Genomic DNA, 27,759 nt, shown 5'->3' on the forward strand with positions numbered 1-27,759 from the left:
AATATTGTATTCCTCGCTCTGTTCTATTACCCTAACGCACTTTGTATGGTGTGATCTGCCTGTGCTGCACACAAAACAAAACTTTTCATTGTACCTAGGTACATGTGACAACAGCGAATCAAATCAAAGAAAGTGATAGGATAGTATCGTGCCCGGACTTATTTGCTGATCATCTTTAAATTAAAGACTGTATTTATGTGCAACCCCATGCCTAGGTGGGCATTGCAGTCCACGCATCACAGGTGAGAGACTTGCACCTGACTGTAAGAAAATTCATTCCAACGAAAGACAAGGAATCAGGCCGTAATGTTTCCTTACATTTTAAACTGGTAGGAATGCAGGAAGCTTCTGCAACGTTGTACGTCTGTAAACATCTTTGCGAATCAGCAATTCTGGTGACTTAAAACAGCATGGTCTCCGTACAGCTGCAGTGCAATGTTAACAATTGTAACTTGCAGGCTATTAAATGGTTATCAGAAATTCCGATTTGCAAAGGAATTTGCAGACTGATCACAACTGTAGCCATGCTTCCCCCAGAACTTGAAATGAACTTGACATTTAATGTTGGCGTGATGTCGCGGGAGTGGCTGTCTTCGGGCGGAGGGATCTTGGTGATGATTTTTGCATTCTGGACAGACACTCTGTAAATTGAAGCTTTTTTCCCTTTCTCTCCTCTCACCGGCAGTATTCTCTATGTAACGAACCACTAATTGAGCTGTCTAACCCCGGTGCTAGTGGCTCTGTCTTCTACGTGTCTGCTGATGATGAATTTATCATTAAAACGGTTCAGCACAAGGAGGCGGAGTTTTTACAGAAGCTATTACCTGGGTATTACATGGTGAGTTTTACTTGAAGCATTTTCTCCCTTCTGTTAGGCCGATTAGCTCCTCTTGGAATGGTGCCCCCTACCTACACTGCACGGACTGGAGCAGTTCAAGCAGGTAGCTCACCACCACTTCTCTTTTTAAAAGGCAACGAATAGCAACCTAGCCAGTGATGCCCAAGTTCCATGGCTGTGTTGAAAAATAAAAATCCAGGTGGCTCGGTGGTTAGCACTGCTGCCTTACAGCACCAGGGACGCCGGGCTTGATTCCACTCTTGGGGCAACTGTCTGTGTGGAGTTTCCCTATCCTCCCTCCCATTTCCGTGTCTGCGTGGATTTCTTCCAACTGCTCCGGTTTCCTCCCACAGTCCAAAGATGTGCACATTAGGGTGGATCGGCTGCGCTAAGTTGCTCGTAGTGTACAGGGACGTGCAGGTTAGGGTGGATCGGCCGTGTTAAGCTGCTCATAGTGTACAGGGACGTGCAGGTTAGGGTGGATCGGCCGTGCTAAGCTGCTCATAGTGTACAGGGATGTGCAGGTTAGGGTGAATTAGCCATGGAATATGCAGGGTTACCAGGATAAGGTAGGGGTGTAGGGTCTGGGAGGGATGTTCTTCAGAGGGTCGGAGCAGAGTTGATGGGCCGAATGACCTGTTTCCGCACTGTAGGGATTCTACGATCTCTCTCTCTGTTGTCTCGGATTTTTCACACATAGACTACGAAGCCATCTGAGATCAATCAGGCCATTTATTCCCCTGTATTCCTGATGGCCTGAACCTTTGCACAGGGATCACCCGGGGATACACGAGTATACACGAGGGTATTTTAAATAGCTGTTCGACCCTGAGTTACATAACTGTGGAATTCTAGTCCGTTGTTGATTGATATTGGTCATATTGAATTCACAGTTGGTGTATTGATTAAGTAAATGTGTGTACATGTATGTGCATGCTATAGTTGTGATCAAGAATGCTGGGGAATGGTTTAAAATCCTGTTTCAACCTTGGAGGGGACTGGTCTGTGGAGTAGGAAAATAGTTTGTGCTTGTGCTGCACTGAAAAATTGCTATAAGACAATATTTAAAATTGGCCTGTCACTTATCCTGAAACCTCCTCATGCGACCATGTCAAATTTTGTCCAATATTTGTTCCTTGGTAATCTCAGGTGGTGTTTTAGAGTGTGCTAGGTACAAAATAGGTGTGCATATTGTTGTAAAGTGCCATTTAAATACGAGCTTTGCTTTTTAAGGAACATCTCATGCTATCTCTTTCCCCCGACAGAACTTGAACCAGAATCCTCGCACGCTGCTGCCCAAGTTCTTTGGGCTCTACTGCATCCAGTCAGGCGGTAACAACATTCGACTGGTGGTCATGAACAACCTGCTGCCCCGGGTGATGAAAATGCATTTGAAATACGACCTGAAAGGGTCGACGTACAAGCGCAGGGCCTCGCAGAAAGAGCGCGAGAAACCGCGGCCCACCTTCAAAGACCTCGACTTCATGCAGGACATCCCGGATGGCCTCTTCCTCGATACCGACATGCACAGTGCCTTATGTAAAACGATTCAGAGAGACTGTTTGGTTAGTACCGCCACCCTTCCGCTTGCCACGCCAAAGGAGTCTGTATGAGCTGCACATTGGTGTTGGGTTTCCTCCTGGTCTTCGCCCGTCCCTTGCCTTCTCCCCGTAATCCTGCATAATCTTCCTTTGTAATAATGTGAGCTCCCCATGCCCCTGGATGCTCTGCGGTGCTCTCGGCTAGGGTAAATCACTTGCTGCGCTATTGCCTCAAGTCACGGAGCGATTACGGTGCAGGAGGAGGCCGTTCAGCCCTTTAAGTCTGCAGCTGTTCTCCCCCATGACCTTGCATATTCTCCTTACTCTCACAGCCTGACTCCCTTTCGAATACTTGCACTGAAACTCCTCCATGTGCTGAGTCAGCGCATTCCAAATCCTGACTGTTCAAGTTGCTCCTCAACGTCAGCGTTGTTTGTTTTGCTGATTTTTATTTTAAGCCTGTGAAACTCCCTGCACCAAAGTGCCGGTTTTGGCCCTTTCAACGGTTCCTCCCTTTCTCGCCTGTCTGGAGCCTCTGGCAGTGGTGTTGAGCACTCTCAACAAGCTGTCTCTGAACCCTCTCTTCAGAGATCTTGTCCAGCCTTGTGAAGTGATCTAACAGGATGGTAGCAGCAGCACAGTGACCTCCTCCTTCTCCTAGTCTGTGTCTCTTTTCTCAGTGGAGTAAAGTTTGATGCCAGAGGCTGCGAGCTCCAATACTATCATGCAATTGACACCTGCTCATTCGCAGATTTCAGGGTTTGCAATGTCAGGCCTGAGTCTGCTGCTTGACTGCCAACTCCTTGTTGTGTTCTTTATTTGGGGAAAAAAAAAGTGCTGTTTCTTACCAAACTACTGGCTGCTGAAGCTGGAATGAGTGCAACTCCAGAGGCTCGATCGATAGACACCAGTCTGCTTCATCGCCCCCCTGTTCACCTTCATATTTCCTTCACTTCTGTCCCACTTCAGCGACTGGCCAAGACTCCCTTGATAGCACCTTCCACAAATATACCACGCCTACCCTCTAAAAGGATGAGCCGCATGGTGGCTCAGTGGTTAGCACTGCTGTTTCACAGCTCCAGAGACCCGGGTTTGATTCCACCCTTGGGTGACTGCCTGTCTGTGTGGAGTTTGCACATTGCAAACCTACCATGTCTGCGTAGGTTTCCTCCAGTGCTCCAGTTCCATTCCACAGTTTATCCGAGGATGTGCAGGCTAAGGTGGATTGGCCTGTAGTGTCTAGGGATGTGCAGGGTGCATGGGTTGAACGGGGGAAATGTGGAGCTACAGGGAATAGGTTAGGGGGCTGGGTCTGTTTGTTCAGAGGGTCAGCGTGGACTTGAATGGCCAAATGGTTGCACAATGTGGGGATTCTGTGAGCGCAGCAGATGCATGTGAGTACCACCAGTTGCATATTCCCCTGTCCACCCCACATGCCATCCTAACTCAATGATATCGGCCATGGTTTCACTGTCGCTGGATCGATGTCCTGGAGCTAACGGCACCGTGAGCATAACAAAGCCACAGGGACTGCAGCGATTCACGAACCACCACCTTTTCGGGGACGTAAGGGGTGGAAGATTAAATCTGGCATCAAGTTCACATCCCACCACAGCAGCTGGTGGATTTTAAATTCACTGAGTAAACTCTGGAATTGAAACCTAGTCTCAATAGCGACTGTGACTTGATCGTTGTAAAAACCCGTCTACTCTTCACTCGCCTCATTTAGGGAAGGACGTCTTCTACCTTTGCACGGCTGTGGCCTATACATGACTCCATGGCACTGTGGTTACATGGTGCTGGGGATGCACTTAGTTAGACGGCTTTTGGGACGGGCAACAGTTGCTGGACTTGTCCAACCCGCGAAAAGAAAAGGCTGTGGAGGGTTTATAACGCTGCTTTCTGTTCCTATGGATGGCTGAGGTTCAGACTGAGCCCCGGTCTGGAATTGGACCTGCTTACCATCCTGCCGTCGTGGCTTTGTGCTGCACAGTGGACAGTGCTTTTCTCGATTCATTGGTTTGGAAGCAATAAAGTAAGTTGAAAGTGAATCCTGGCCCCTCGACTCTGTTTGTTGCTGTATCATGCTTTCAGACTTGCTCCAGCCAAAATGCTGGGGATGTGACAGAGGAGGACCTCCTCAAACATTCAATTAGATCACAGCCGATGTCTGTCACCTCCCTTGCCCTGTCCTTTGATATCTCGTCAAGTGCTCAATGTGTAGAAAGAAACAAGATTCTTTATATGGGAAAGCTTCCTTCTGACTCCTCTGTTGAGCCCATTGGCCTGGAGTGTTGACAGTCTTCCTTGAAATGTTTTCACGTGGGACGTGACATCCTTTGCCCACCCCGACAAAGGTGATGGTGAGCTGCTGCAATCCATTTGGTGTAGGGACACCCGCAGTACTATTATGGAGGTGGAGTCATAGAGTTATACAGCACAGAAACAGACCCTTCAATCCAATCAGTCCATGCCAACCATAATCCCAAACTAAATTAGGCCCATCTACGTGCTCCTGGCCCGTATCCCTCCAAACCTTACCTATTCACGTACTTCTCCAAATGTCGTCTTAAACGTTGTAACTGTACCCGCATCCACCACTTCCTCTGGAAGTTCATTCCACACACACGAACCACCCTCTGTGGACAAACAAAAATTGCCCCTCATGTCTTGTTTAAATTCTGGGATTTTGACCGAGTGACGGTGATGGTGATATTATTCTCAAGTTAGGATGGTGTGCAGCCCGCACTGGGTGATTTCAGTCCTGCTTTTACACCTACTGCCTCCAGAGTATTTATCGTTTCGACAATATGATCTGGCAAATCCATTCCCTGTGTCTCTCTCTCTCTCTCCCTCACTTTCTCAAACTGCTGTATTCCCGACGTAGGTGCTTCAGAGCTTCAAAATCATGGACTATAGCTTGCTGGTCGGGATCCACAACATGGATATTGCCAGCCGGGAGCGGGGGGCCGAGGGGCCCCAGGGTGGCACAGATGGCATCGGCCCGTCGGACGCCCGGAGACCGGCAGGCCAGCGGTCCCTGTACTCGACGGCAGTGGAGGCCATCCAGGGCGAATCGAGACTGGGGGGAACAGGAGAGACGGACGAACTGTGAGTTTGTGTCTTGCGCCCCGTCGGTTTAGAGCATGCTTCGGGTTGGACAGGAAGCAGGGTTAAGTTCAGGGTGTTAGATCCTGTCGCTTCACACGGACTCGGAAGGTCCCTTGAGCTGGCCTCGCCCCACTGTGGGGGTGATCTCCGCTCATGGTCTCAAAGAGTCTGTGACCACCATGTTGGTACTGACTGGGGGTGGGTGATGCTTGCAAGAAGTCCTGTTTGTCGTTTAAAAAGACTTTCTTAAAAAAAAAACCCACACACAACAACTGGTCGCAGGAGCTTCCTGTACAGCAACTGCTTGCTATGTTTTCTTTGTTAAAGCAGTGACCCCGCTGATTTAGAGATCGTAAGAAATGCTGATGCTGGAGTCAGAGATAACACAGAGTAGAACTGGAGGAGCACAGCAGGCCAGGCAGCGTCAGAGGAGTAGGCAAGTTGATGTTTCGGGTCGGGACCCTTCTTCAGATCTTTCCCGCACCTCTGATGCTGCCTGCCTGCTGTGCTCCTCCAGCTCCACACTGTGTTAACCCTGCTAATCTAGTCCCATTTGCCAGAATTTGGCCTGTATTCTCTAAATCCTTCCTATTCATGTACCCATCCAGATGCCTTTTAAATGTTGTAATTGTACCAGCCTCCACCACCACCTCTGACAGCTCATTCCATACATGCACCACCCCTGCATGAAAACATTGCCCCTCGGGTCCCTTTTAAATCTTTCCCCTCTCACCTTAAACCTATGCCCTCTAGTTACCGACTCCCCCACCCTGGGGAAAAGACCTTGGCTATTTACCCTATCCATGTCCCTCATGATTTTATAACCTCTAGAAGGTCACCCCCTCAGCCTCCGACGCTCCAGGGAAAATAGCCCCAACCTATTCAGCATTTCTCTATAGCTCAAACCCTCCAACCCTGGCAACATCCTTGTCATTCTTTTTCTGTACACTTTTAAGTTTAAGTATATCTTTCCCAGAGCAGGGAAACCAGAATTGAATGCAGTATTCCATCCTGAGTTTGTAAAAGGTACTAGGGAAAAAAGCAAGTGCATCATGGAATTTTGCACACAGCTTGGTGGCAGATGGGCCGTGTTATTTGAATCTGAAGGATGATGCTGTTCATTGTGTTGTTTCAGAATGGGGGGAATCCCAGCTCGGAACTCCAAAGGCGAGCGCCTTATGTTGTACATTGGCATCATAGACATCTTACAATCATATAGGTAAGTGGCTTCAAAAAGCTTCTGTCCTAACACTGCACATTTCTGGAATTCATCACTTTGACTCCTGATCTAATGACACCTAGGATTACAGATTCTCATTGTTGTGTTAAAATTGCTCCAGGGCCCTCGCCCCTTCCCTATCTCTGTCACCTCCTCCAGCGTCAACACCCCTCCCTATCTCTGTCACCACCTCTAGCCACTACGCTGCCCTCTGTCTCTATAACCTCCTCCACCTGCTATACCACCATCTATCTCCGTAACCGACTCTAGCCGCTACACAACTGTCTATCTCTATAACCTCCTGCAGCTGCTACACTGCCCTCTATCTGTCACCTCCTCCAGTCCCATATACCCCATCCCTATCTCTGTCACCTCCTCCAGCCTCCTAAACTCCCTCCCAATCTCTTAGCCCCACCTCACTCAAACTTTTGCCACCTCTCCTTTATATCCTGATGTATCTCCTTGTTTAATTCTGTCTGATGCTCCATTACAGCCCCTTCACTGGACTGGAGTGTGAGCTGGATTTGGTGTTAAAGGACTTGTGATGCAGTCGTTCACTCCCGATGTGCCATGTTGAAAACCCTTGTCCGTGTGTTTTGTTCCACTGTAACATTGTCTTCCCCCCACTGTTTTAGATTTATAAAGAAGCTGGAACACTCTTGGAAGGCCCTTGTACATGATGGGGTGAGTAGGAAGGACTGGTCCTGTCTCTATAAAAGCAGGGGCTGCCCTGGTGCCACTGGCAGTTCTGTCACGAAATGGACTTCAGCATGAATTTAAAATGTGTTTGCTGAATGAAGCAAAATCTAGACTGCTATGTCGAGTTGGGGGAGGGTGGCAATTTGATCCTTTGTGTCTATGCTAGCCCTTTGGTAGAGCTTTTTAAGTTAGTCCCACCTCCTGACTCTTTTCCCCATCTGATTTCCTTTCTGAAAGCTCCTGTTGAATCTGATTCTGCCCCCTTTCGGCGCGCATTTTAGATCTCTCAATCTTGAAAATATTGTCCTCCTTCTCTTGCCTGATTTCTTCAGCCTCTGGTTACTGACCCTCCAGCACTTCCTCTTGTATTTATTCCCATCAAGGCTGCAGGAGAGACAGGCATTTTGATGGAGGAGGATGCAGTGCAGCCTGTCTCAGCCTTAGAGTAGTTATAATGGGTATTTACTCGTGCATTGGTTCGTGTTTGTTGGACGGTGTCTTTTCCTGCTGGTAACCTATCTCCTCTCTGTCTCTCGCTTTGTTTCAGGATACAGTATCAGTGCACAGGCCAGGTTTTTACGCCGAGCGATTTCAGCGTTTCATGTGCAACACGGTCTTCAAAAAGATACCCCGTAAATATCCATTATTCAGTTTTAATCTGAAAAGCTGTTGGGCGCTTCCTATTGATATATCTCTGGTTTACATGTCCCTCAGTCCATACTGAGAAGTGTAATTCTGTCATCCTGCCACTGGAGGATCTGCGTTTGGAGGGTGTGAGGTGATGTCTGGTGGGAGGTGTTATGGACCAGACCAGAACCCCCCTCTATATATTTTAGGAAGGTAGCCTAGCCCCTAACTTTTTCCTATCTTTAACGCTAATGTAAAGTGCTGTGTTCCAGATGTAATGTCACTTGTCAAACTCCTCGACGTTAAGCAAAACACCATTTATTTAAACACTATAGATAAATTACAGCTAAAGGAAGAGGAATTTAGAATAACTTCACTCTATTGGAAAACTTAATGGAATAATAGACACATGCTGGCCTTGTCCAGATTGAGTTTTATCAATAAGGTGTCTTAGCAGAAGTTACTTTTTACCTTGTTATATTGATACGGTTATGGTAAAGAATTAAGATTTGTCACCTAGCATTCTGTCTCTGTTCAATGTGTTACTAATTACCTGTTCCAGTGTAGTAACAGCCCATAAACACACCCTGTGACAAAAAGGCAAATTCAGAAAAACAGAGTTTGTTTCACATGCAATCCAGCAGCCGAGGACAAGATACCCCTAGCTTTTGGCTGGAATCGAGAGAGGGGAAAAGCAGCCTCCACTTCCTCAAGGCCCACAATAACAACTGCTGAACCTACAAACTTTCTTAAAAAAAAAAAGACGAGAAAGTCTGGTTTGTGAGAGCTGGCCACACCCATCCAGGCTGCTTCTATTGTTCCAACTGTAGACAAATGCCACAAGGCCTTCCAAGCTGTTCACTCAGGCAGTTTTGGTAGACTGCTCGGAACCGCTGTCTTACAACCTCTCTTCAAAATCAAACAGAACAAAATAACCTGTTAAAGCCGCAGCATAATCACAGAGGGATGGGCCTATGCCGTCAGGAGGGGCTGAGTGGTTTCTGGCTCTTTTCACTACAAAAGAGAGAGATGAGGGGGACAATGGTTGATCCACCGTACTTGTGTCAGAGAGACTGGAACTGAGGGGTTATATGAGATGGTTGTTAATAAATCCAATTGGGAAGTCAGGAGAACGATCATCAGCTGGAGAGCAGGGCAAATGTAGAATTTACTCCCAGTGGGAGGATTGGGGTGTGATACACTTGCTGCAGCAGAAACCCACTCAGTCTATCAAGCTCATTCCACAAGATCAAGGCTCAATTCCGACTTTATTTCCCTGTGGGATCCACCTGACCAGATACACAGGTCTGTCAGAAGGGGCCTTGTAAATGCTGATGGCCTGAATGGCCTGCTTGTGCGATAATAATTTCTGTGATATTGTGAAGTCCATGAAAGAGACAGCCTGGAACCCTCCCCTCCGAAACAAAAATTAATCGCCCCTCTTCCAAAAAAAGCAGCAAGACGTCCTACACGTGCAAAGACAGCGTCCAGCTCTACTTGCCACCTACTCTCAACATCCCCTCCCGTCCCAGGATCGGCAGGCTGCTCTACAACTGGACGAGCAGAAATTCTACCCACTTAATTTCTGGGATGCTGAAAGCCATGGTTTTTTAGATGCTGCAACACACTGCTCTGATACCACAAATCTGTCCACTTTTCTGGTAACTGACAAGCCCCTACACCCTTTCCCTAACTATGTCACCTCCTCCAGCCCTCTACACCCCCTCCCCTATTTCTGTCACCTCCTACGGCCCCCTAAGCCCCTTCTCTATCTCTGTCACCTCCTCCAGCCCCCTATCTCTGTCACCTCTACGCTCCTTTAGTTCCAGCCTCTTACTACCCTGATTTCTGTCGCTCCACCACTGGCAACTGTGCTCTCGGCTTCCTGGGGAGCTGAGCTTTGGAATTCCTTCACTAAACCTCAGCCTTTGTGCATCTCTCTCTCTGTCTTTACTGGTGTAAGACTCACCTTAAACCCGACCTGTTGGAGTATGCTTGCTTGTCCCCTCCTCTAGCTGTCCATTATTGATTCCGTGAAACACCACAGGGTATATTCAAAATTAAGCTACTATACAAGTACAGATTGATGCTGTAAATACATTTCCACGTCAGGGCTTGTTTTCAAGGATTTGTGACGTGCAAGTGGAAAACAATGGCAACTGAACAAAGGCTGAATCCATTGTTAAACTGCTTGCTTCCCCGCTAACCCTGTCTCGTGCTTCCAAGATGACACTGAAATGTCTGGAGGAGATGTTCTCTCGTAGAAATTATAGAATCCCTACAGTGTGGAAACAGGCCATTCAGGCCTACAAGTCCACACCGCCCCTCCAAAGAGCTTCCCACCTTGACTCATTCCCCTAGCCCTGCATTTCCCCATGTCTAACCCACCTAACCTAAACATCCCTGGACACTACGGGCAATTTAGCACAGCCAATCCACCTTACCCTGAACATCTTTGGACTGAGAGGGGAAACCGGAGCACCCGGAGGAAACCCACGCAGACACAGGGAGAACGTGCAAACTCCACACAGACAGTCGCCCGAAGGTGGAATCGAACCCGTGTCCCTGGCGCTGCGAGGCTGTAGTGCTAACCACTGAGCCACCATGCCTCTCCTGCTTCATCTCCCATTCCCTGCAACCTTTCAGAATGCTGGCCTTGTCCAGATTGAGTTTTATCAATAAGGTGTCTTAGCAGAAGTTACTTTTTATCTTGTTGTATTGATACGGTTATGGTAAAGAATTACGATTTGTCACCTAGCATTCTGTCTCTGTTCAATGTGTTTTTTATTGAGAAACCTAGGTGAAGGGTCAAGGCACTTAGCGCAGAGCAACACCATGTTTGAGAAGAGTAGGAAAGAAGATGAGGTAGAGCAAGTAGGTGACACTGCACTCGAGTTTTGCAAAATTTTTAAGCAGTTGCAGAGTAAAAATGCTCCTGGAATATTTTCAAAGAGAGAGGCACGTTGCCAGAGCTGGTCATGTTGCTCTCGTCAAGACACGCAAGAATTCTGAATTTCCAGGAACGGAGAGCTCGCTCACTGAAAGCGATGCATGTTCATCTGCAGGGGCCTGTTCTCTGCAAACGAAAGGGATTGTTCAGGCCTGCACTGCTGCTCAGTTAGCAGGGTGCTTCCTCCATGTCAAGTGATTGGCCGATCAGAGTTGATTTGCCAAGCCAACAGCACCTTTTCTTTTAAATCCAAAACTGTGTGACCTTTTGATGTTTGGAATTCTTGCGTTTTGCTCTGACGATTGCAAGGCAGGTGCCTTTGGGCAGTGCGACTCTCGCCACTGTTCTGAATGCCAAGCAGCAGCTGTACGGATGGTGAGGGGGGAGCGTTTGGCTGCTCCTAGTGTCCAAACGCATGGGAAAACTGAGCCCGCATGGGCTCCAGCTGTGTTCTCGTGCTTCGCTGGCACAGCTCTTTGCATTCCAGCAGGCTGTCCATCCCACTTGTGTTCCCCACACGCCGCTGTCTTTCCCCCTCCCTCTCTGAGCAAGCCTGGCCCGTCAAATCTCCGCTGGAGGCAAGATTTTTTTTTTAAAAAAAAAAGGCAAGTCCAGGGCACAGAATTATCCTGCTTGTTCCTCAGTGTCGCATGGCCATAGTCCATGCAGGCAGACCAGCCCATGTGGGACTGGATCTGAGTGGCAGGCTCATATTGAAGTAGGCTAGCAAACTAGTGACTGACCTAGAGCAGTACAGCACAGCTCCTTCAGACCACCATGCCTGCCACGATGCTGTTCAAAACTCATCCCATCTGCCTGCCCGTGGTCTGTGTCCCTCTATCCCCTGCCTGTCCATGTGTCTGTCTAAATGCCTCTCAAATGTTGCTGTTGTATCTGCTTCTGCCAACACCACCCCCACCACCCACCACACGCCCCCGGCAGCGTGTTCCAGGCATCTATCACCCTCTTCTTTTTTTTTTTGAAAAAGCACTTGTCCCCTTTAAACTTCTCCCCTCTCATCTTAAACCTAGTATTTGACATTTCCACTCTGGGGAGAAAGACTCCCGACAATCCAGCCCTATCCACACCTCTTGTAATTTTCTATACTTCTATCAGGTCATCCCTCAGTCTTGGATTTTTTTTTCATAGAACATAAAAGTTTGTCCAACCTCCTCTTGTGGCTAATATACTCCAATCCAGGCAACATCCTGGTAAACCTCTTTTGCAGCCTCTCCTTCCAACGGGGTTGTGACCGGAACTACACACCATACTCCAAATGTGGCCTAACTAAGTATTTTTTTTTTTTTTTTTACAGCTGCGACATGACTTGTCAACTTTTATAATCATTGCCACGATCGATGAAGGCTGTTAGGCCATATTTTCTATTCCCTACTCATTTATGGGATGTGGGTGTTGCCGGCTGGGCCAGCATTTCTTTGCCCATCCCTAGTTGCCCTTGAGAAGGTGGTGGTGAATTGCCTTCTTGAACTGCTGGGTTGACCCACAATGCTGTTAGGGAGGGAATTCTAATGTGCCTTCTCCACCATGCAAAATAATGCTTTTCACTGTACCCGTGTGACAGTAATAAATCAAACCAAAACAGCATTTGCCCCGACTGGATTTGAACCCACAATCTCTGGTTCGTTCAGCCCATGCCGCAGCTGTTGCATCTCAGCAGCGCTGAGCTGAAACGTTCGTGGTCAGAGAGAGTGCACGGTGACCTCAGGGCGCAGGGAAGATGCCTTCACCCTGGACAGTGGGATTGTTATTCAGTGTTTGATACACGGGTGTCCCCCTGCTGAATCAGCAGAAGACATTCTGAGCTTTCCAACTGTTTAACCGTGAAACGATCGTTCAGTAGAAGTGTCAGTTCCTACTCCTCTCTTCGGTATCCTTAACTAATCCAGAAACCCCACCACTGATGAAAATGTCAGCCCTTTTCTTTTCTTTTAATGTTATAAAGGACCAGATCACCCAGCTTTGGAATTAACGCGCAATGATAAAGAGCAAATGATGTGGATGTGCTGGTGTTGAACTGGTTTGGACAAGGTCAAATAAAATCACACGACACTAGATTGTAGCCCAACAGGTTTATTTGAAAACACAAGCTTTTGGAGTGGGAGCAACGCTGGGGCAATGCAAGAAAGCTGGGGAAGGAAGGAGGGGACTAACTCCAAAATGGAATTGGTGTCATAGAGTCGCACTGCATGGAAACAGACCCTTCGGTCCAACCCATCCCTGCCGACCAATTTTCCCAAACTGAATTGGGACGCACCCCCAGCTCCTGTGCTGCCCACCCCTCTAAAGACCTTGCGGGTGCTGGTGCACACCACATACTAATTTCGAAGTGCACGCGGGCACAAAAGAGGCAGGAAGTCGGGGATAAAATCCCACCTTTTATTTTAAGCCAGGCAGTTCAGAAACGTTATGACACACCTCGGGAGCACGTGGCGCTCGAACCCATGTCTCCTGACTCTGAGGTAGGGACTGTACCACTGAGGCACAAGAGGCCCCTCAAAAACAAAAACAGTTCTTAAGTCCAGACTCCAACGAGCATCCCCTGTTTGCAGTTAACTCTGAAGCTGTTTTTGGTTCACCCTTAAAGGGACCTGCATTTCTTGACACGATATTGCCATTCACTGCCAGGACCATGGTCATGGTGGGGTGAACGGGTTCCAGCTGGTGCCAGATTGAGTCTTTATTTTTTATAAGCAGATGCCAGTTCGTGCTGCTAATTGTTTTCTCGTTTTTAACGTCATGCAGTCAAACCATCCCCATCGAAGAAGAGCCGAATTGGGATGGCATCCACACGCCGGGCACCAGTGGGAGGGGCCGGCCAACCACCTCCAACCCTGATGGAGGAGGTGAAATTGCAGACGGTTGACAAGGAGGTCACCGAAGCGGTTATTGAACCAGGTAACGGCGCGGGTGAAGATCAGGTGGTTGGCATCGCCGCCAGGTTGGACCACAAACCATGGGAGGGTGGGGTAGAGAATGTCAGCACATTTTCTGTACTCTGTACAGTGTGGAGCTGGAGGAACGCAGCAGGTCAGGCAGCATCAGAGGAGCAGGAGAGTTGGCGTTTTGGGCCAGGACCCTTCTTCAGGAGTCCTAATGAAGCGTCCGGGCCTGAATCGTCGACTCTCCTCCTCTGATGCTGCCTGACCTGCTCTGTTCCTCCAGCTCCACAGTGTAGTGACTCTGCCTCCAGCATCTGCAGTTCTTGCTGTCACTGACATTTTCTGCACTCTCCATCTCTGCAGTATAATTTAATCTCAGGTGTTTAATTTGGATAAACGCAAAGTATTCCATTTGCTAAAACAAATAAGGGCAGGACTTATACAATTAAAAGTAGGGCCCTGGGTAGTGTTGTAGACAAGAGAGACCTAGGGAGAGTTAATGTTTCCGGTCCAGTGACCCTTTCTCAGAATTCTGTATGCTCTGTGCACTCGTCCAGTCCGGTATCTCATCTTTCCCTGCATCTAGCTCCCCCACCCCACCATGCTGTTGCCTCCAAAGGCAGCCATGCTTTCTGCTCCCTAGGGGCCCTACATTTCGCAATTCCATCCCTAAATCTTATTGCTTCATTCTTTCTGTTCCTCCCATCCTCGTGTTTTCCCCCTTTAGAACCAACTTCTTCATCCTAGCCTCTGGTTGCCCAGCCTGACATCTCCTTGCATGCCTGGACGTCAACCTTTGGTTGGCCATGGCCCTGTGAAGCTGGGAGATCTGCTGTGGAGCAGCTCCATATAGATCCATGCAGAATCGTAGGGTCCCTACAATGTGGAAGTAGGCCGTACGGCCCATTGAGTCCACACTAACCCTCTGAAGAACATCCCTCCCAGACCTATCCCTTTACCCTTTCCCTGTAACCATGCATTTCCCATGGCTAATCCGCCTAGCCTGCGCATCCCTGGACACTACGGAGCAATTTAATATGGCCAATCCACCCTAACCTACACATCTTCGCGCTGTAGGCGGAAACTGGAACACTTGGAGATGCAGCGAGACTGTGCACACTCCACACAGACAGAGAGTGGAATTGAATCCAGGTCCTAGACGCCCTGAGGCAGCAGTGCTAACCGCTGAGCTGCCATGCCACCCCGAAGAAGTCTACAAGTTGCTTAACTCTCAGCAGTGGTCACCTGTGGCGTGGATTGCAGTATTACAGTTGTAATTCCCCGGTGTCAGGAGTGTCTTTGGAGTGGAAACAAGCTCAACAAGGAGCCTTTTTCTGATGAAGGGTCTAGGCCCGAAACGTCAGCCTTCCTGCTCCTATGATGCTGCTTGGCCTGCTGTGTTCATCCAGCTCTACACCTTGTTGTCTCAACAAGGAACCTGCCTGTCACTGTGGATGGGGCCTTAATTCTGGGTCCTTACTGGAGGCACACTCCCCCCGTTCCTTGTGGCGTGAGCTGTATTCCAAGTAAAAAATGGATCTGAATTTTGCTGAAGCGTACAAGCGCATTACAAAACTCTACACCTTGCACACAGCAGGACAGATGCAAAAGTACAAAATTTCAAAAGGGAGCTATATACTACTGATTGACCCTGGTCAAGGTGTTGCTGTGGAGAGCAGCAGTCTTTGTACTATTCAGAAAGATTTGCATTTAGATGGCATCCTTCACAAACTCTAGACATCTCAAAACATTTTGGGTTTCAAAGAAATTGGCTGCACTCGCTATTATAATGTACAAAGTGTGCCACTCAGTCTGCACACAGAGGGGTAATGATAATGTATTGCTGGCGTGAAGGGTTATCCTTAAAGAATATGCAGTTGGACCATTACTTATTGGAGTCGAAGAATTTATTAGAACTCAAAATGCTGTGAGAGTTTGACAGAGCGGGTGCTGAGAGGATGTTTTCCCTTTGTGGGAGAGACTAGAACAAGGGGACACAGTTACAAATAAGAGATTTACCCTTTAAGATGGTGATAAGTTGTTTTGTCTTTTCCCGAGGGTTGTTAGCCTGTAAAATTCTCTTCCCCTGAAGATGGTGGAGGCTGGGACATGGAATTTATTCGAGGCGAAGTTTGCTCGGTTTTTGGTAAACGATTGAGGGCTATAGGGGATTGACAGGAAGTGGAGCTGCGACCCCAATCAGATCAACCATGATCGAATTGAATGGTGGCGTAGGATTGGAGAGCAGAATGGCTTAATCTCGTTATAGAGCCATACAGGATAGAAACAGACCCTTCAGTCCGACCAGTTCTGTGCCAAGCATAATCCCAAACTGAAATAGTCCCACCTGCCTGCTCCTGGCCAATATCCCTCCAAACGTTTCTTATTCATGTACTTATCCAAATGTCTTTTAAACGTTGTAACTGTACCCACATCCACCACTTCCTCTGGAAGTTCATTCCCCACCACTCTGTGTTCTTAAAAAAAAAAATAATTGCCCATCATGTCCAAATTTTTCCAAATCTTTCTCCTCTCATCTTAAAAATATGCCCGCTAGTCTTGCATCCCCCACCCTAGGGAATAGACACCTGCCATTCACCTGATCTATGTCCCTCATGATTTTATAAACCTCTATAAGGTCATCCCTCAAACTCCTACGCTCCAGTGGGGGAAAAAAAAATCCAGCCTCTCCCCATAACTCAAACCCTCCATTCCTGGCAACATTGTGGTAAATCTCTTCTGAACCCTCTCCAGTTTAATAATATCCTTCCTATAACTGGGTGACCAGAACTGGACGCAGTGCTCCAGAAGAGGCATCACTAACATCCTGTACACCCTCAGCAAGACGACCCAACTCCTATACTCAAAGGTCTGAGCATTGAAGGCAAGCGTGCTAAATGTCTACATATGACACAAACTTCAAAGAATTACATATCTGAACCCTTAGGTCTCTCTGTTCTACAACACGACCCAAGGCCTGATTTCTAATTGTATAACAAAAAATTCTTGTTAGTAAGTGCTATGTTCCTTTCACCAGACCCATGCTTTTTTTTTTAAAAGGGATGCCATTTCCAGTATGAACCTTGTGATTTGAGGACACTGGGCAGATCTCTTCCCACTCCTGCCTCAAAAATGGAGAGTGCAGAGGCAGCGCAGGAATGGGCTGGCCTGGGTTTTGTGGTCACATCTCTGGAGCGGGTGTGGAACGTGCGTCTGAGCGTGTTCCCCTCTCTGCCACAGCTGGCGCTCCCTTTGTCTGGGCCAGGCGCAACTTGTGGCTGGCTGTAGGTGTGGGCGAGGCTGGAGGTGGCGGGCGTCATTTCAGTTAGTGTCCTGTACTTGCTGTTAAATGGTGACACCGACCTTTGTCGCCCTTCTGGCAGGAGCGTATCAGGGGCGCCCTGACATCCTGCCCAGGACCCCACCACTAGACGAGGCTGCTAGTGTTTCAGCAGCAACGACTTTGTCCAATTCATCTCTTGCGGAACATGGAGGGTTGGACAGCACAGGAACAAACTCTCCAGTCTCAAGGTTAGTTGTGTTAAATCTCGCAGTGCAGAAGGAGGCGGCCATTCAGGCCATCGCGTTTGTTGTGCCAGCTCTTTCAGAAGTTATCCAGTTGTTTCCCACCACTGGAAGTATTTGTCTGTTTTCTGCACTGCGGTTGATCCTGTGTTGACTTGTTTGCTGCTTGGAGGTCTCTCATAGATTCATACAGTACCGACCAGGTCCTTTGGCCCATTGAGTCTGCACTGATAAAGTATACTAAATCTACACTAGTTCCACTTTCCAGCAATCGGCCCATAGCCATGAATGTTACCCACATGCTTTTTAAAAGTGGTGGGCTTTCCTGCCTCAGCTACCCTCCCAGGCAGGGCATTCCAAACCCCCACCACCTTTCTATCTGACATCAACATGACTGTCACTGAATGTCAGCAACCCCCCACCCCCCACCAACTTCCAAATCAACCCCTTTGCTCATCAGTTGGTTCCCAGTTTGGTTATACTTCACTGTTTTTGAAAAAGGTTCCCAACTTAGCAACTTTTTGCGTTCAAATTCCTCCACAGTGTGTAACAACCCTTCAAGATCTCACTGAGCTCCTCTAATTACTTCCCTCCCTCTCTCTGTGACCTTTTCCAACCTCTACACCCTTCCCCTATCTCTGTCACCACCTCCAACCTCTGCATCCCCCCCCTGTTTCTGTCACCACCTCCAATTTCAGCGTCCTGATTATCTCCTGATCCCTATCACTCCACCATTGATCGCTGTGCCTTCCGCTTCGAGCTCTAAGTTCTAAAATTCTTTTCCCCCCTCCTTAAGAGCAACACCCTGGACCAATCATTTTGGTCATCTGTTCTGAATCTCCACTATAGTGCCTTGAGTTTAAATTTCCTTTGCTAGCATGGCTGTGAAACTCCTTGCAACATTTTTACCTTGTTAAAAGTGCTCTATCGAGGCAAGATGCTGTTAAGGCCCCTGAATAGGTTTTATTTCAAAGCAGTGCCTTGCCTGTTGTATGAATTGGGCATTCTGATGTTTGGCATGGTCTTGTTGCAGGGCCGTAGGATTAGACGTGCAAGCAGCTGATCAAACTGATCCACAACCCAACACACAGGTCGCCAGCAGTGTGGAAAGGTGAGAGTTAGGGGTGGAGTGACTCGCTGGGACTTTGGGTCTGTGGGGCACGTTGCACCTTAAAGCTGAACAGGGAGACCAGCCTGGTTGAACCAGCTGAATTTCTCACCATGCTGGTGGGTGTGTTAGACTCCTTGCGATAGAAGGTCAGAGAGACCTCTCTTCCACAAAATGCACTCATTGTTCACCAGTTTAGCAAGTGTTGAGAGTGCCCTGACGTAACTGACCCCCACAGGGATGCGGTGTTCCCCTTTGGGCATTGCCTGTCTGTGTTTGACAGGACTGGTTGTTCCCTTAGCTGTCAGCGTTTCCCCCTCCCTCCGCCCTTAGCTGTCAGCGTTCCCCCCCCCCCTCGCTGTCAGTGTTCCCCCCCCCCCCCCCCCCCCCACCCCCTCCTTAGCTGTCAGGGTTCCCGCCCCCCCACAAGGATTGTCCCACAAGGTGAAGTCAGGTATTCCCTGGAGGGTTGTATGAGTGAGAGATGGTCTCATTGAAACATCGTGGAGAGTTTGATGTTGGGATGGACATTGGGAGGGTGGTCTGTCCCCCCCCCCCCCCCCCCAGCTGGGGAATCTATAACTTAAGTGGTTGCTGTCTCACGGTGAATGTTTGGCCAGTTTGAGGAGGCGAGGAATGAATGTGTGGAATTCTACACCACGGAGAGCTGAGAATACTCCGTCTTCGAGTGTATCCAAGACAGCTTGATGCTTATTTTTTGAGGAAATGGAGGAATGGGTGAGAAAGTGGATTCACAGTAGAGCATCAACCATTGAATAGTGGAGCAGGCTCAAAAAGGTCATGTGCACACCACCTACCCAGTACCTTGCATGTCACTGTGAAGTCAGCACTGCATTTGGGTGCCTTGCTGTACCTGAAATGTATTCAGGGACCACCCCCCACTCTCCGGCTGCCTGTGGAACCTTGGATTTCCCAAGCTTTCTGCTGCTCATCTGGATATGAGTGCGAGCGGAGCTGCTCAGCTCCTGAGACAACCCTCAGCAACGTTTCCAAAACTGGGAAAGCCTACGGCTCGCGACGTAGCCTCTCCAGGACGGCAGTGCGAAGAGTGAGATATTTTCGTCCTGGTTGCGAGCCTAGATCTGGGCTGCCGTGCTGTTAGTGGTCACTGTCTTTTTGGGGGGCTGGGGTGGAAGATACAATTGCATTGGGAGCCGTTCAGCGAAGATTCGCTAAAATTGTTTCCCCGAGATGGAGGGGTTTGTCTTGGGAAAAGATTTGGATAAGGTGGCCTCATACCCACTGGGGTTTAGGAGAATGAGAGACGATCTTAGTGAAAACCTGTAAGATCTGGAGAGCACTCTGGAGTCAGTACTGTGCGGATATTCCCTGTTGTGTGAGGTGAGAGCTAAGGTGACCCAGTTTTAAAATGAGGAGACGCCCTTTTAAGACAGAACAGGGGAAGGATTCTCTTTCTCCAGAGAGCAGTGAAGGCGAGGTGGTTGAATGTATTGAAGGTCGAGTTAGATAGAGGTTTGGTAGACGGGGTGTGAGTTTGAGGGCAGGAACGTGAAGTTGAGGCTGCGCTCAGATTAGCCATGACCATATTGGATGGTGGGGCAGGCAGGCTCAAGGGGCTGAATGGCTAGCTGCTCTGAAATCCTCTGTTCCTAATTGAGAATTAGGCTGAACTCCACACACTCTGTTCACAGTCTTTACTGACGGCCATGTCCCAGGCATAGCCGACCATTCAAACCGAGGTTGACTAAGCCCTTCAAAGGTTTTTCGTCTTGTGAGGAAAAGCTCAGAGGGACGTGGTGACTGAGCACGAAGGAGGTTAACGCCTGTCCTTTCTTCTTCCTTCTCACTCCCTCTTTCCCCTTTCTTAAAACCTCCTCCCCCTCGTCAGTATCCCTCCAATTGTTTCGGAGCCCATGGCGGGGACCTTCCCTTCAGAGCCGCGCGTTGGGTCAAAAGCAGACGAGGGCACCCGGTGCCGTGACGGTGTGCTAGAAACAGAAATCTGCTTCGTAAGTACCGTGCTTGGGTGAGGCAGGGTGGGCTGGGGAAGTTGGGGGAGCCTCTCTGTTCTGGTTCACTCTGCTCCACTGGAGCGCTCGTCGTCTTCAACCAGCCCGAATGCGGGTGAGGTGGACCCTTCTCTGTGGCCGGTGAGCCCCGCATAGCTTAGCGTGCCCCAGAGGAGAGATGGAACAGGAGGGTGGCTTTCCCATCCTTCCCCTGTCCCATCCACCCAGGCCCCATCCCTTTCCCCAGTTGCTGAACCATCCCTCTTGCTTCTGGCTGTCCGATGGCAAGGTCTGTGTCTTGCGAACTAACACTGTAGCTTCCCTTGTAACCCTGTCCGCTTTACAACCAATCGGAGTCACCCTGTAACATTGCAAACCCTCGCTCGTTCACTGGGCTACTCGTTGCTTTAAATCCTGGTCGACGTAGGCTTGTGCAAACAATTTTAGTTTGAAAAGCACTAATTTTATCTTCACCTTCCAATTCTCTGTCTTGCTGGCTAAACCCCTCCCCTCCCCCCCCCTCCCCCAGCGCCTAGGCCACTACTGAATTGACGGCCACTAGCGCCTGGCCATTCCCTCCGAAAGGAGGCCCTCTTTCAGGCCGCTTTATCAGCTCGCCATTCCCCCTTCATTCCCAGCCTGCACGCCGTGTTCTCCATCCTGATTCTCACCCTCCCCAACCCTTTAAACTAAAGGTGTCTCTGTAGAAGATAGCCACGACTGAATCTGATCGGGAAGTGCAACGACGTAGTGCTATTATCTCTGGCCTGTTAATCCTGAGGCTCGTAATGTTCTGAGGGCCGTGGTTCGATGGTGAAATTTGATTATCCTTTTTAAGTGGGAGATAGACACAGCTCTTGTGGCTCCAGGGGTGTGGGACCCCCTACGAGTGGTGGATGCCAGTAGCCAAGACGCTTTGAAGGGTAGAGAAGCAGGAGATGTAAGGGAGAGGGGAGTAGGAAGGAGAGTGCAGTTGGGGTGGGGGAGGTAGGAGGAGGCACGGTGTGGAGCAGAAGCGGCAGGGGCATGCCTGGGGCTGTAGAGAGTCAGATTTGATGGTCCTGGGATCAGCTGTGAAGTCCCTTCAAATGTGCATCAATTTCTTTTGCCCCTTATACATTGGTCTGATTGCTGGTCAGAGCCTGCAAGGTGGTAAGTGTCTTGGGTGTTTTCATTTGGTGCCGTTTTTTTTTGTAATCCCTGCTGAACAAACTCTCTGTGTTTACTGAGAAGATGCCAAGTTTGAAGCATTAAAATGGGGTCGAAACGGGAAAGCCGTTTGAGAGTGCTGCTCACATAGGAACGGGAATGCATGGCTCAGACAGTTGTGCTGGAGACAGCTCATAATTGTTTTCAGTCTCTCCTCTGCTTTCTGTGTTTCTCTATCTCTCTGTCTCTGTCTTTTTGTTTTTTTGCCGTTGCTTCTGTTTCCTCTCTCCGCTAACCCTGCGCCAGTTCTCAGAGGGAAGGTACTGGATCTGTGCATCGCCTGTCCTCCCCCGACCCCCGTGTCTGCCCAAGCCTCTGGAGGCAACTGATGGCAAGGATGGTGAAGTAAGTTCTCTCTCACCCACCCGCTCCCCGACACAGCTTTGGCATCACTGTACATTCTCCCTGCATTCTCCCCTCTGCGTTGACCCTCTTCTCCCTCATTCATAAGTGAGAGTCTTGTCGGAGGATCGACGGCCAGTTTCCAGAGGCTGTTGCCATTTTGACTTGATGCGTCTGCCATTTCTCCACCATCCAGAAGCCGAACCAGGTCGTCCTTCATTCGGAATCTTTGCTTCCCATTGGCAGGAATTGTGCATGGCCACTTTACACCGTCCACACCTACAGCAACAACTTGCATCTATATAGCAGCATACACAGAGTAAAATGTCATATTGGCTCGGCTTGCTAAAAGATTTGGGTAGCACGGTGGCTCAGTGTTTAGCCTGCTGCCTCACGGCGCCAGGGACCCGGGTTCATTTCCACCCTCGGGTGACTGTGTGTGTGGAGTTTGCATGTTCTCCCTATGTTTGTGTGGGTTTCCTTCGGGTGCTCTGGATTTCTCCCACACTCCAAAGATGTGCAGGTTAGGGTGGATTGGCCGTGCTAAATTGTCCCGTAGTGCCCAGGGATGTGCGGGTTAGGGTGGATTGGCTGTGCTGAATTGTCCCGTAGTGCCCAGGGATGTGTGGGTTAGGGTGGATTGGCCGTGCTAAATTGTCCCGCAGTGCCCAGGGATGTGCAGGTTAGGGTGGATTGGCCGTGGGAAGTACAGACTTACAGGAATAGTGTGGACTCAGTGGGTTGAATGGCCTGCTTCCACACTGCTGGGAATCAGTGGTTCTTCGATGAAGTATTTTAAAGGGATGGGGGTGTAGAGAGAGGGGCTCAGGGGAGGAGTTCTGGAGCTTGGGACCTGACAAGACCCAACTTCCTTGTGCATCTTTCCCTGACACGGCTGCTAGATTCGCACACCCCATCCTGACTCAGAACTACTGTGTGTGCGCGAGGGAGTGTGTATATTTGAGGCATTCAGGTTAGTGGATAATGTGCAACAGAGGAAAAGACAGGAAAATGGAGGTTTGGATTATTGCATTGTTTGGGACATTGGTTCAGGGGAGATGGTAGTACAGCCTCCTGCCGTTGTGGGAAGGGTATCGGGACGAAGTGGGGCTAGTAGTGCTGATTTGAAGGGCTAACGCAGACACAATGGGCCCGACGGCCGCCGCCTGCACCGCATGTTGTGATTTACCGGTCTCCCTAGGCTAAGGCCCTGGAACCCCCTCTCTCATCAGCATTGTGGGTGCCCCTACACCACACGGGGAGGGGGTGTGGGAGTTGAGGAGCTGCAACGGTTCAAGAGGGTGTCTTAAGATCTGTCAAAAGCCACTGCCCCTCACCAGCAATCCCCACCTTAAAGTGATTTAAAAGAGCAAAATTAATCTTATCGGGAGGTGGATGATGGTACAGTTTGCAGATCTCTCCCAAATCCCCTCTGCCTCTCGATCCTCAAAACCTATCTCTTTGACTTAGCTCTCAGTCACTTCAATGCTGTTATTTCCTCGCATGGCTCGCTGTTACAGTCATATCCACTGCGGCTCTCCACATATGTAACAACTGATTAAAGTGAGAATAATTGCTGCTTTCAGTCCAGACCTGCACAGCAGGACTAAAATAGAGAGATAGTAGGAACTGCCGATGCTGGAGTTTGAGATAACAGTGTGGAGCTGGATGAACACAGCAGGCCAGACAGCATCAGAGGAGCAGGAAAGCTGACGTTTCGGGCCGAAACGTCAGCTTTCCTGCTTCTCTGATGCTGCCTGGCGTGCTGTGTTCATCCAGGACTAAAAGCTGCCCTTCCTGGCAAAAGTGTGACTCTGTTCTCTCCCCTGACAGTGACCTAGACGGAGTGTAAATGCTGCTATCTGGTGACTTCCGTCTTCGTGCACACGCTGCCTGGGTCAGCTCTGTACTCGAACAATCCAGGAAACGGCCCCATGGCAAACAAAGGAGGCTGTTTATTTTGAGAGGAACCTTCAACATGCCGGGAGGTGAGGGGCTTGAAAGCTCTCGCCTGCCTCTTTTTCCCCTCCCCCCGGCCATCGGAGTGACCTTTGCCTCACCTTCTAACGTGCACGATTTCACATCAGATCGCCGTGTGACTGCTAAACCAGGCAAGGAAGCTTTGGGGAGAGAAGGGGGGAATGTCAAGACTATTTTTTTTAATATATACACCCATATATATCTCTCTCTCTCTAAACAACAGTTTAAACCTTTTCCTTGGAGGCTGACGAAAGATTCTGAGGAACATTTTGCTCCTCTCTGTTTTGCATAGAAAATGGAGCCAGGATTTGTTTATCTACTGGGACATCCACGGCCAAAAGTTCTGTTCCTGATTAAATGTCTATATTAGACACTACATTTTCCTACCTTTTTTTTGTTTAAAAAATGTATCCCAGGACCTTTTTAATTTTGTCACGTTTTACAAACTGTGACGTGCATGAGTGTGTTACTGTGTGTGTGCTTTTTTCTGAACTGGTATTTATGAATATTATGTATTTAAGCTGTTTCCAGCTCTCATCCCTCCACTCCCATCGTCAATTTGGAAGCAGCGGGAGGGTACTCGCTTTCTGCAGACGTGCAATTTTGTGGCTGTTTTTATTTTGGAAGGAGGAAGAAGACTGGAAGGGAGTCTGACAAAAACAGAACACTGGACATTCCCCAGTGTGTATCATAATGTTGCCGATACTCTTGTGTGTACATCTCCGCCGCGGGGCAGACTGCCTTTCTGCAGTATTCCTGACCATGTACGCAAAGCTGAGAGATCGATTTCTGATTACGCTGAAGTGCCGATCATTTTTTTTTTCTCTCTCTCTCTTTCCCCCGCACCCCTCCTTGTGTCTCGTGTTCCAGCGGTTGTACTCCTCAAGACTGACTGGACGCATTCTGCCCCCCTTTCCTCCCGACCCGGACCCCGAAAACCACAAACCCTCCCCTGCACGAACCCGAAAGAAGCCAGATTGGAACTGTTCTGAAAATTGCCACACCTCCCCCCCCCCTCACCCACCAACACCCACTGCCAACCTGTAACCATCCTCCCTCCCTTTCGGGGCATGCCCCCCATTATTTTGTTTTATTGCTGGGTGACCAGTTGCTGAAATGGACCCTGCAAGTGCAGTGACTTTCGGGCTCATCCGGGTGTGCCGCACGGTTGTTCCCTTTCCCAGTGGTGTCATTTTGTTTTGAGGAGGCGATAAATTGAGACTCCACTCCTCCTCAGCTGGTTTGGTCTGAATCTCTTCTACGTAAGCAGGGAGTTAACAAAGTTTCCGTTGTTTTCTGGTCCTCGGCGAACCGGTGACTTGCCGTCAAGAGATTTAGCGAAGAGTCCATGTTTGTGCGTGCCGGGCTCTGGTGTCCCACGAGAGCAGAATGGCCTGCTCTGTGCTGAGTCGGTGCCTCTGATGGTGGAGGGGTGGGAAGGATGGAATATTACCTGCAATCCTTCCCCCACCTCAAACCGTTCTGTTGACAGCTCTGTGGAAAGTTGGGATCATTTTGGTCCCCACAGGACTCCCCCTGGCACTGATTACGACAAGCGTTCACGGGAAAGGAGGTGCTGGTGGGTTGCTTTGCAGTGTGTAATCTCAGGACTTTTGAACTGTTTGAGCACTGAATGTTTGTAATGGAAGTGATTTGTTCTTTTTAAGCTGGTCAGGAGTCGGGTTTGAACTGTGCAGTGTCCACCCCGACTGGGGCTTTACAAAGTCACCTCACTCTGCCTTCATGCCACGTCTCCTGATACCTAGTACTCGGGAGGGGGGACAGCGTGAACTCTGAATGCCAGCAAGTCCCAGGAGCGAGCTGGCCTGTTCCCTGGGCTGAGGTGGTGGGTGGGGCGGTTTTCTAACAGTAAACAGTGCTGATCAGCACGGCAGCTCAGAGAGCTGGCTTCCTGGGTGTGGGGTCCCTCAGGTTTCCTTTGTATTAAATGGGAAATCTCAGTTACAAACCCCGAGGCTGATGGTCATTTACTGTTAACACAGATATTAGTTCGCACAGAGAGGTTGGCGGTGAATAAACAGTGTCGGATATTAATCCTCAAGCGAGGTTGGGCTGGGCTGCACAATAACTTTCTCAGTGGCTTCAGCGTCCCCCAGTAAAACGTCGAGGGCGCCTTCACGGCCAAGTCTGACTGCCTCCTTTAGCAGGGATGTTGTGATCTGTCTGTTCCTCCCTGCCCGGGTGTGAGGACTTCAGCTGCAGCCAGCTTGCCTTTGTCTGTCTTGGACTGCGTTGCTGAGTGAGAGCAGCATGTCCCTCACTCCCACTAGGCACTCGCATTGCAGGCTTCACTTTCAGCTTAAAACAGTAGTAGAGGGAGCATTACCCTGTATCTAACCCCGTGCTGTCCCTGTCCTGGGAATGTTTGATGTGGGGGGACAGTGTAGAGAGAGCTTTATTCTGTATCTAGCCCCTTGCTGTGCCGCTCCTGGGAGTGTTTGATGGGGGGAACAGTGTAGAAAGAGCTTTACTCTGTATCTGACTCTCTCTGCCCAGGGAGTATTTGATGGGGGAACCTGTTTCTTTGCTACTATTGCTATTCCTCAATTAGAAACTTTTACTTAACTCTATTTCAGGATGGGAAGAAGGCAGATTGGCCATCAGTAGCTTGCTCACAGTGGCACTGAGCCAACCAGGTTCACATTTTTCATGTAGTTTTGCTTTAAATGTCATATTCTTGGGGCTGAGAGAGGGGTTCTGAAAGGCTTAACCCTGGAGTGGAGTGCCCACTCCCAATTCCCCTTGCCGGCTTAGAAGCAAATGCCGAATCGGGAGCGTCAGGCAAGGACTGGTTCTGGCTTTGCTGTGATGCCCCACGTTGTCAAATATCCTGCAGGCACCCCCATGGCATGAGTGGTCCCGAAGCCCCCGTCACACTCGATCTCTCACCCCAACCCAAATCTGAAACCCTGGGTCAGGCCAAGGCCAAGCCCCACCACCACCCCCCCCCCCCCCCCCCCCGCCCCACACTCCTGTGAAATTGACACGTCAAGAGAGGGATCAATCAGTTTGTGTCTGAAATAAAGTCAAAACTGAGGGACAGAAAGGCGTGTTGGCCATGCAGACGCGTTCGCGTTAAAGCAGAGAGAATGTGGCCAGTTTAGGGCCCTCATTTTTGCCACATCTGAACATTGCGAAGGTCATTTGGGCAAAATAGGAAAACCAGCTCTGTGCCAACGCTTTCCTTGCAGCCAGCAAACAGCTGGTCATTCAAGTTATCCCTCTGTGTGCTGAGTGAGCTGCCGTGCTGATCTGTCAGACCAGAAATGATGGCAGAGAGGGGGAAACAGGGTATGTTTTCAGATGGTGTTCCTTCTCGCTTAAAATTCCTCCAAAGATTTCTGCTGTGGCTGTGTGGTTAGCTCGCTCGCTGTCTACCTCTTTCCTATCCCTTCTGAGAAAAGGTGTGGGTTCTTTACTCCAGACTTCTCATAAGCCAGAGATGACACTCCCACTGACAGTGCCAAGGTAGCGCGGGTGCTATCGGGAGGGTGTTGGGGGGGGAGTCAGTGCCAAGGGAGCGCGGGCGCTGTCGGGAGGGGTTGGTGTCGAGGGAGCGCCCGCGCTGTCGGATATGCTATCCCAGACTCCAGAGCGTTTGTCCAATTGGCACAAAACACTTGGGTTAATGTCTACCAGGTCGGCTGACTGCTTCTTCCCCCCCCACCCCTCCGGAAGGTGTCTGTGACGCCCCGTCC

The 27,759-nt window shown here is 49.4% G+C and overlaps 1 protein-coding gene across 4 annotated transcripts in view; it reads left to right on the top strand.

Annotated features, from left to right (window-relative positions):
* Positions 1 to 27,759, top strand: part of pip5k1ab (phosphatidylinositol-4-phosphate 5-kinase, type I, alpha, b) — a 50,642-nt gene that overhangs the window by 21,381 nt on the left and 1,502 nt on the right. Inside the window, exons 6-16 of one of the 4 annotated variants that reach the window (XM_048620390.1) lie at positions 686 to 838; positions 2,104 to 2,403; positions 5,267 to 5,490; positions 6,626 to 6,709; positions 7,345 to 7,393; positions 7,956 to 8,040; positions 13,749 to 13,901; positions 17,269 to 17,416; positions 18,444 to 18,521; positions 20,389 to 20,509; positions 23,894 to 27,759. The exon at positions 23,894 to 27,759 is cut by the window's right edge and continues 1,502 nt beyond it. In XM_048620390.1, coding sequence (XP_048476347.1) covers positions 686 to 838; positions 2,104 to 2,403; positions 5,267 to 5,490; positions 6,626 to 6,709; positions 7,345 to 7,393; positions 7,956 to 8,040; positions 13,749 to 13,901; positions 17,269 to 17,416; positions 18,444 to 18,521; positions 20,389 to 20,509; positions 23,894 to 23,896 — 1,398 coding nt within the window. In that variant the 3' untranslated portion in view covers positions 23,897 to 27,759. The remainder of the gene's footprint in view (positions 1 to 685; positions 839 to 2,103; positions 2,404 to 5,266; positions 5,491 to 6,625; positions 6,710 to 7,344; positions 7,394 to 7,955; positions 8,041 to 13,748; positions 13,902 to 17,268; positions 17,417 to 18,443; positions 18,522 to 20,388; positions 20,510 to 23,893) is intronic. The other 3 variants (XM_048620391.1, XM_048620392.1, XM_048620393.1) reach the window with 3 other exon arrangements.

This window comes from Rhincodon typus, chromosome 46 (assembly GCF_021869965.1).
Source record: "Rhincodon typus isolate 14 chromosome 46, sRhiTyp1.1, whole genome shotgun sequence".
Taxonomy (NCBI): Eukaryota; Metazoa; Chordata; class Chondrichthyes; order Orectolobiformes; family Rhincodontidae; genus Rhincodon; species Rhincodon typus.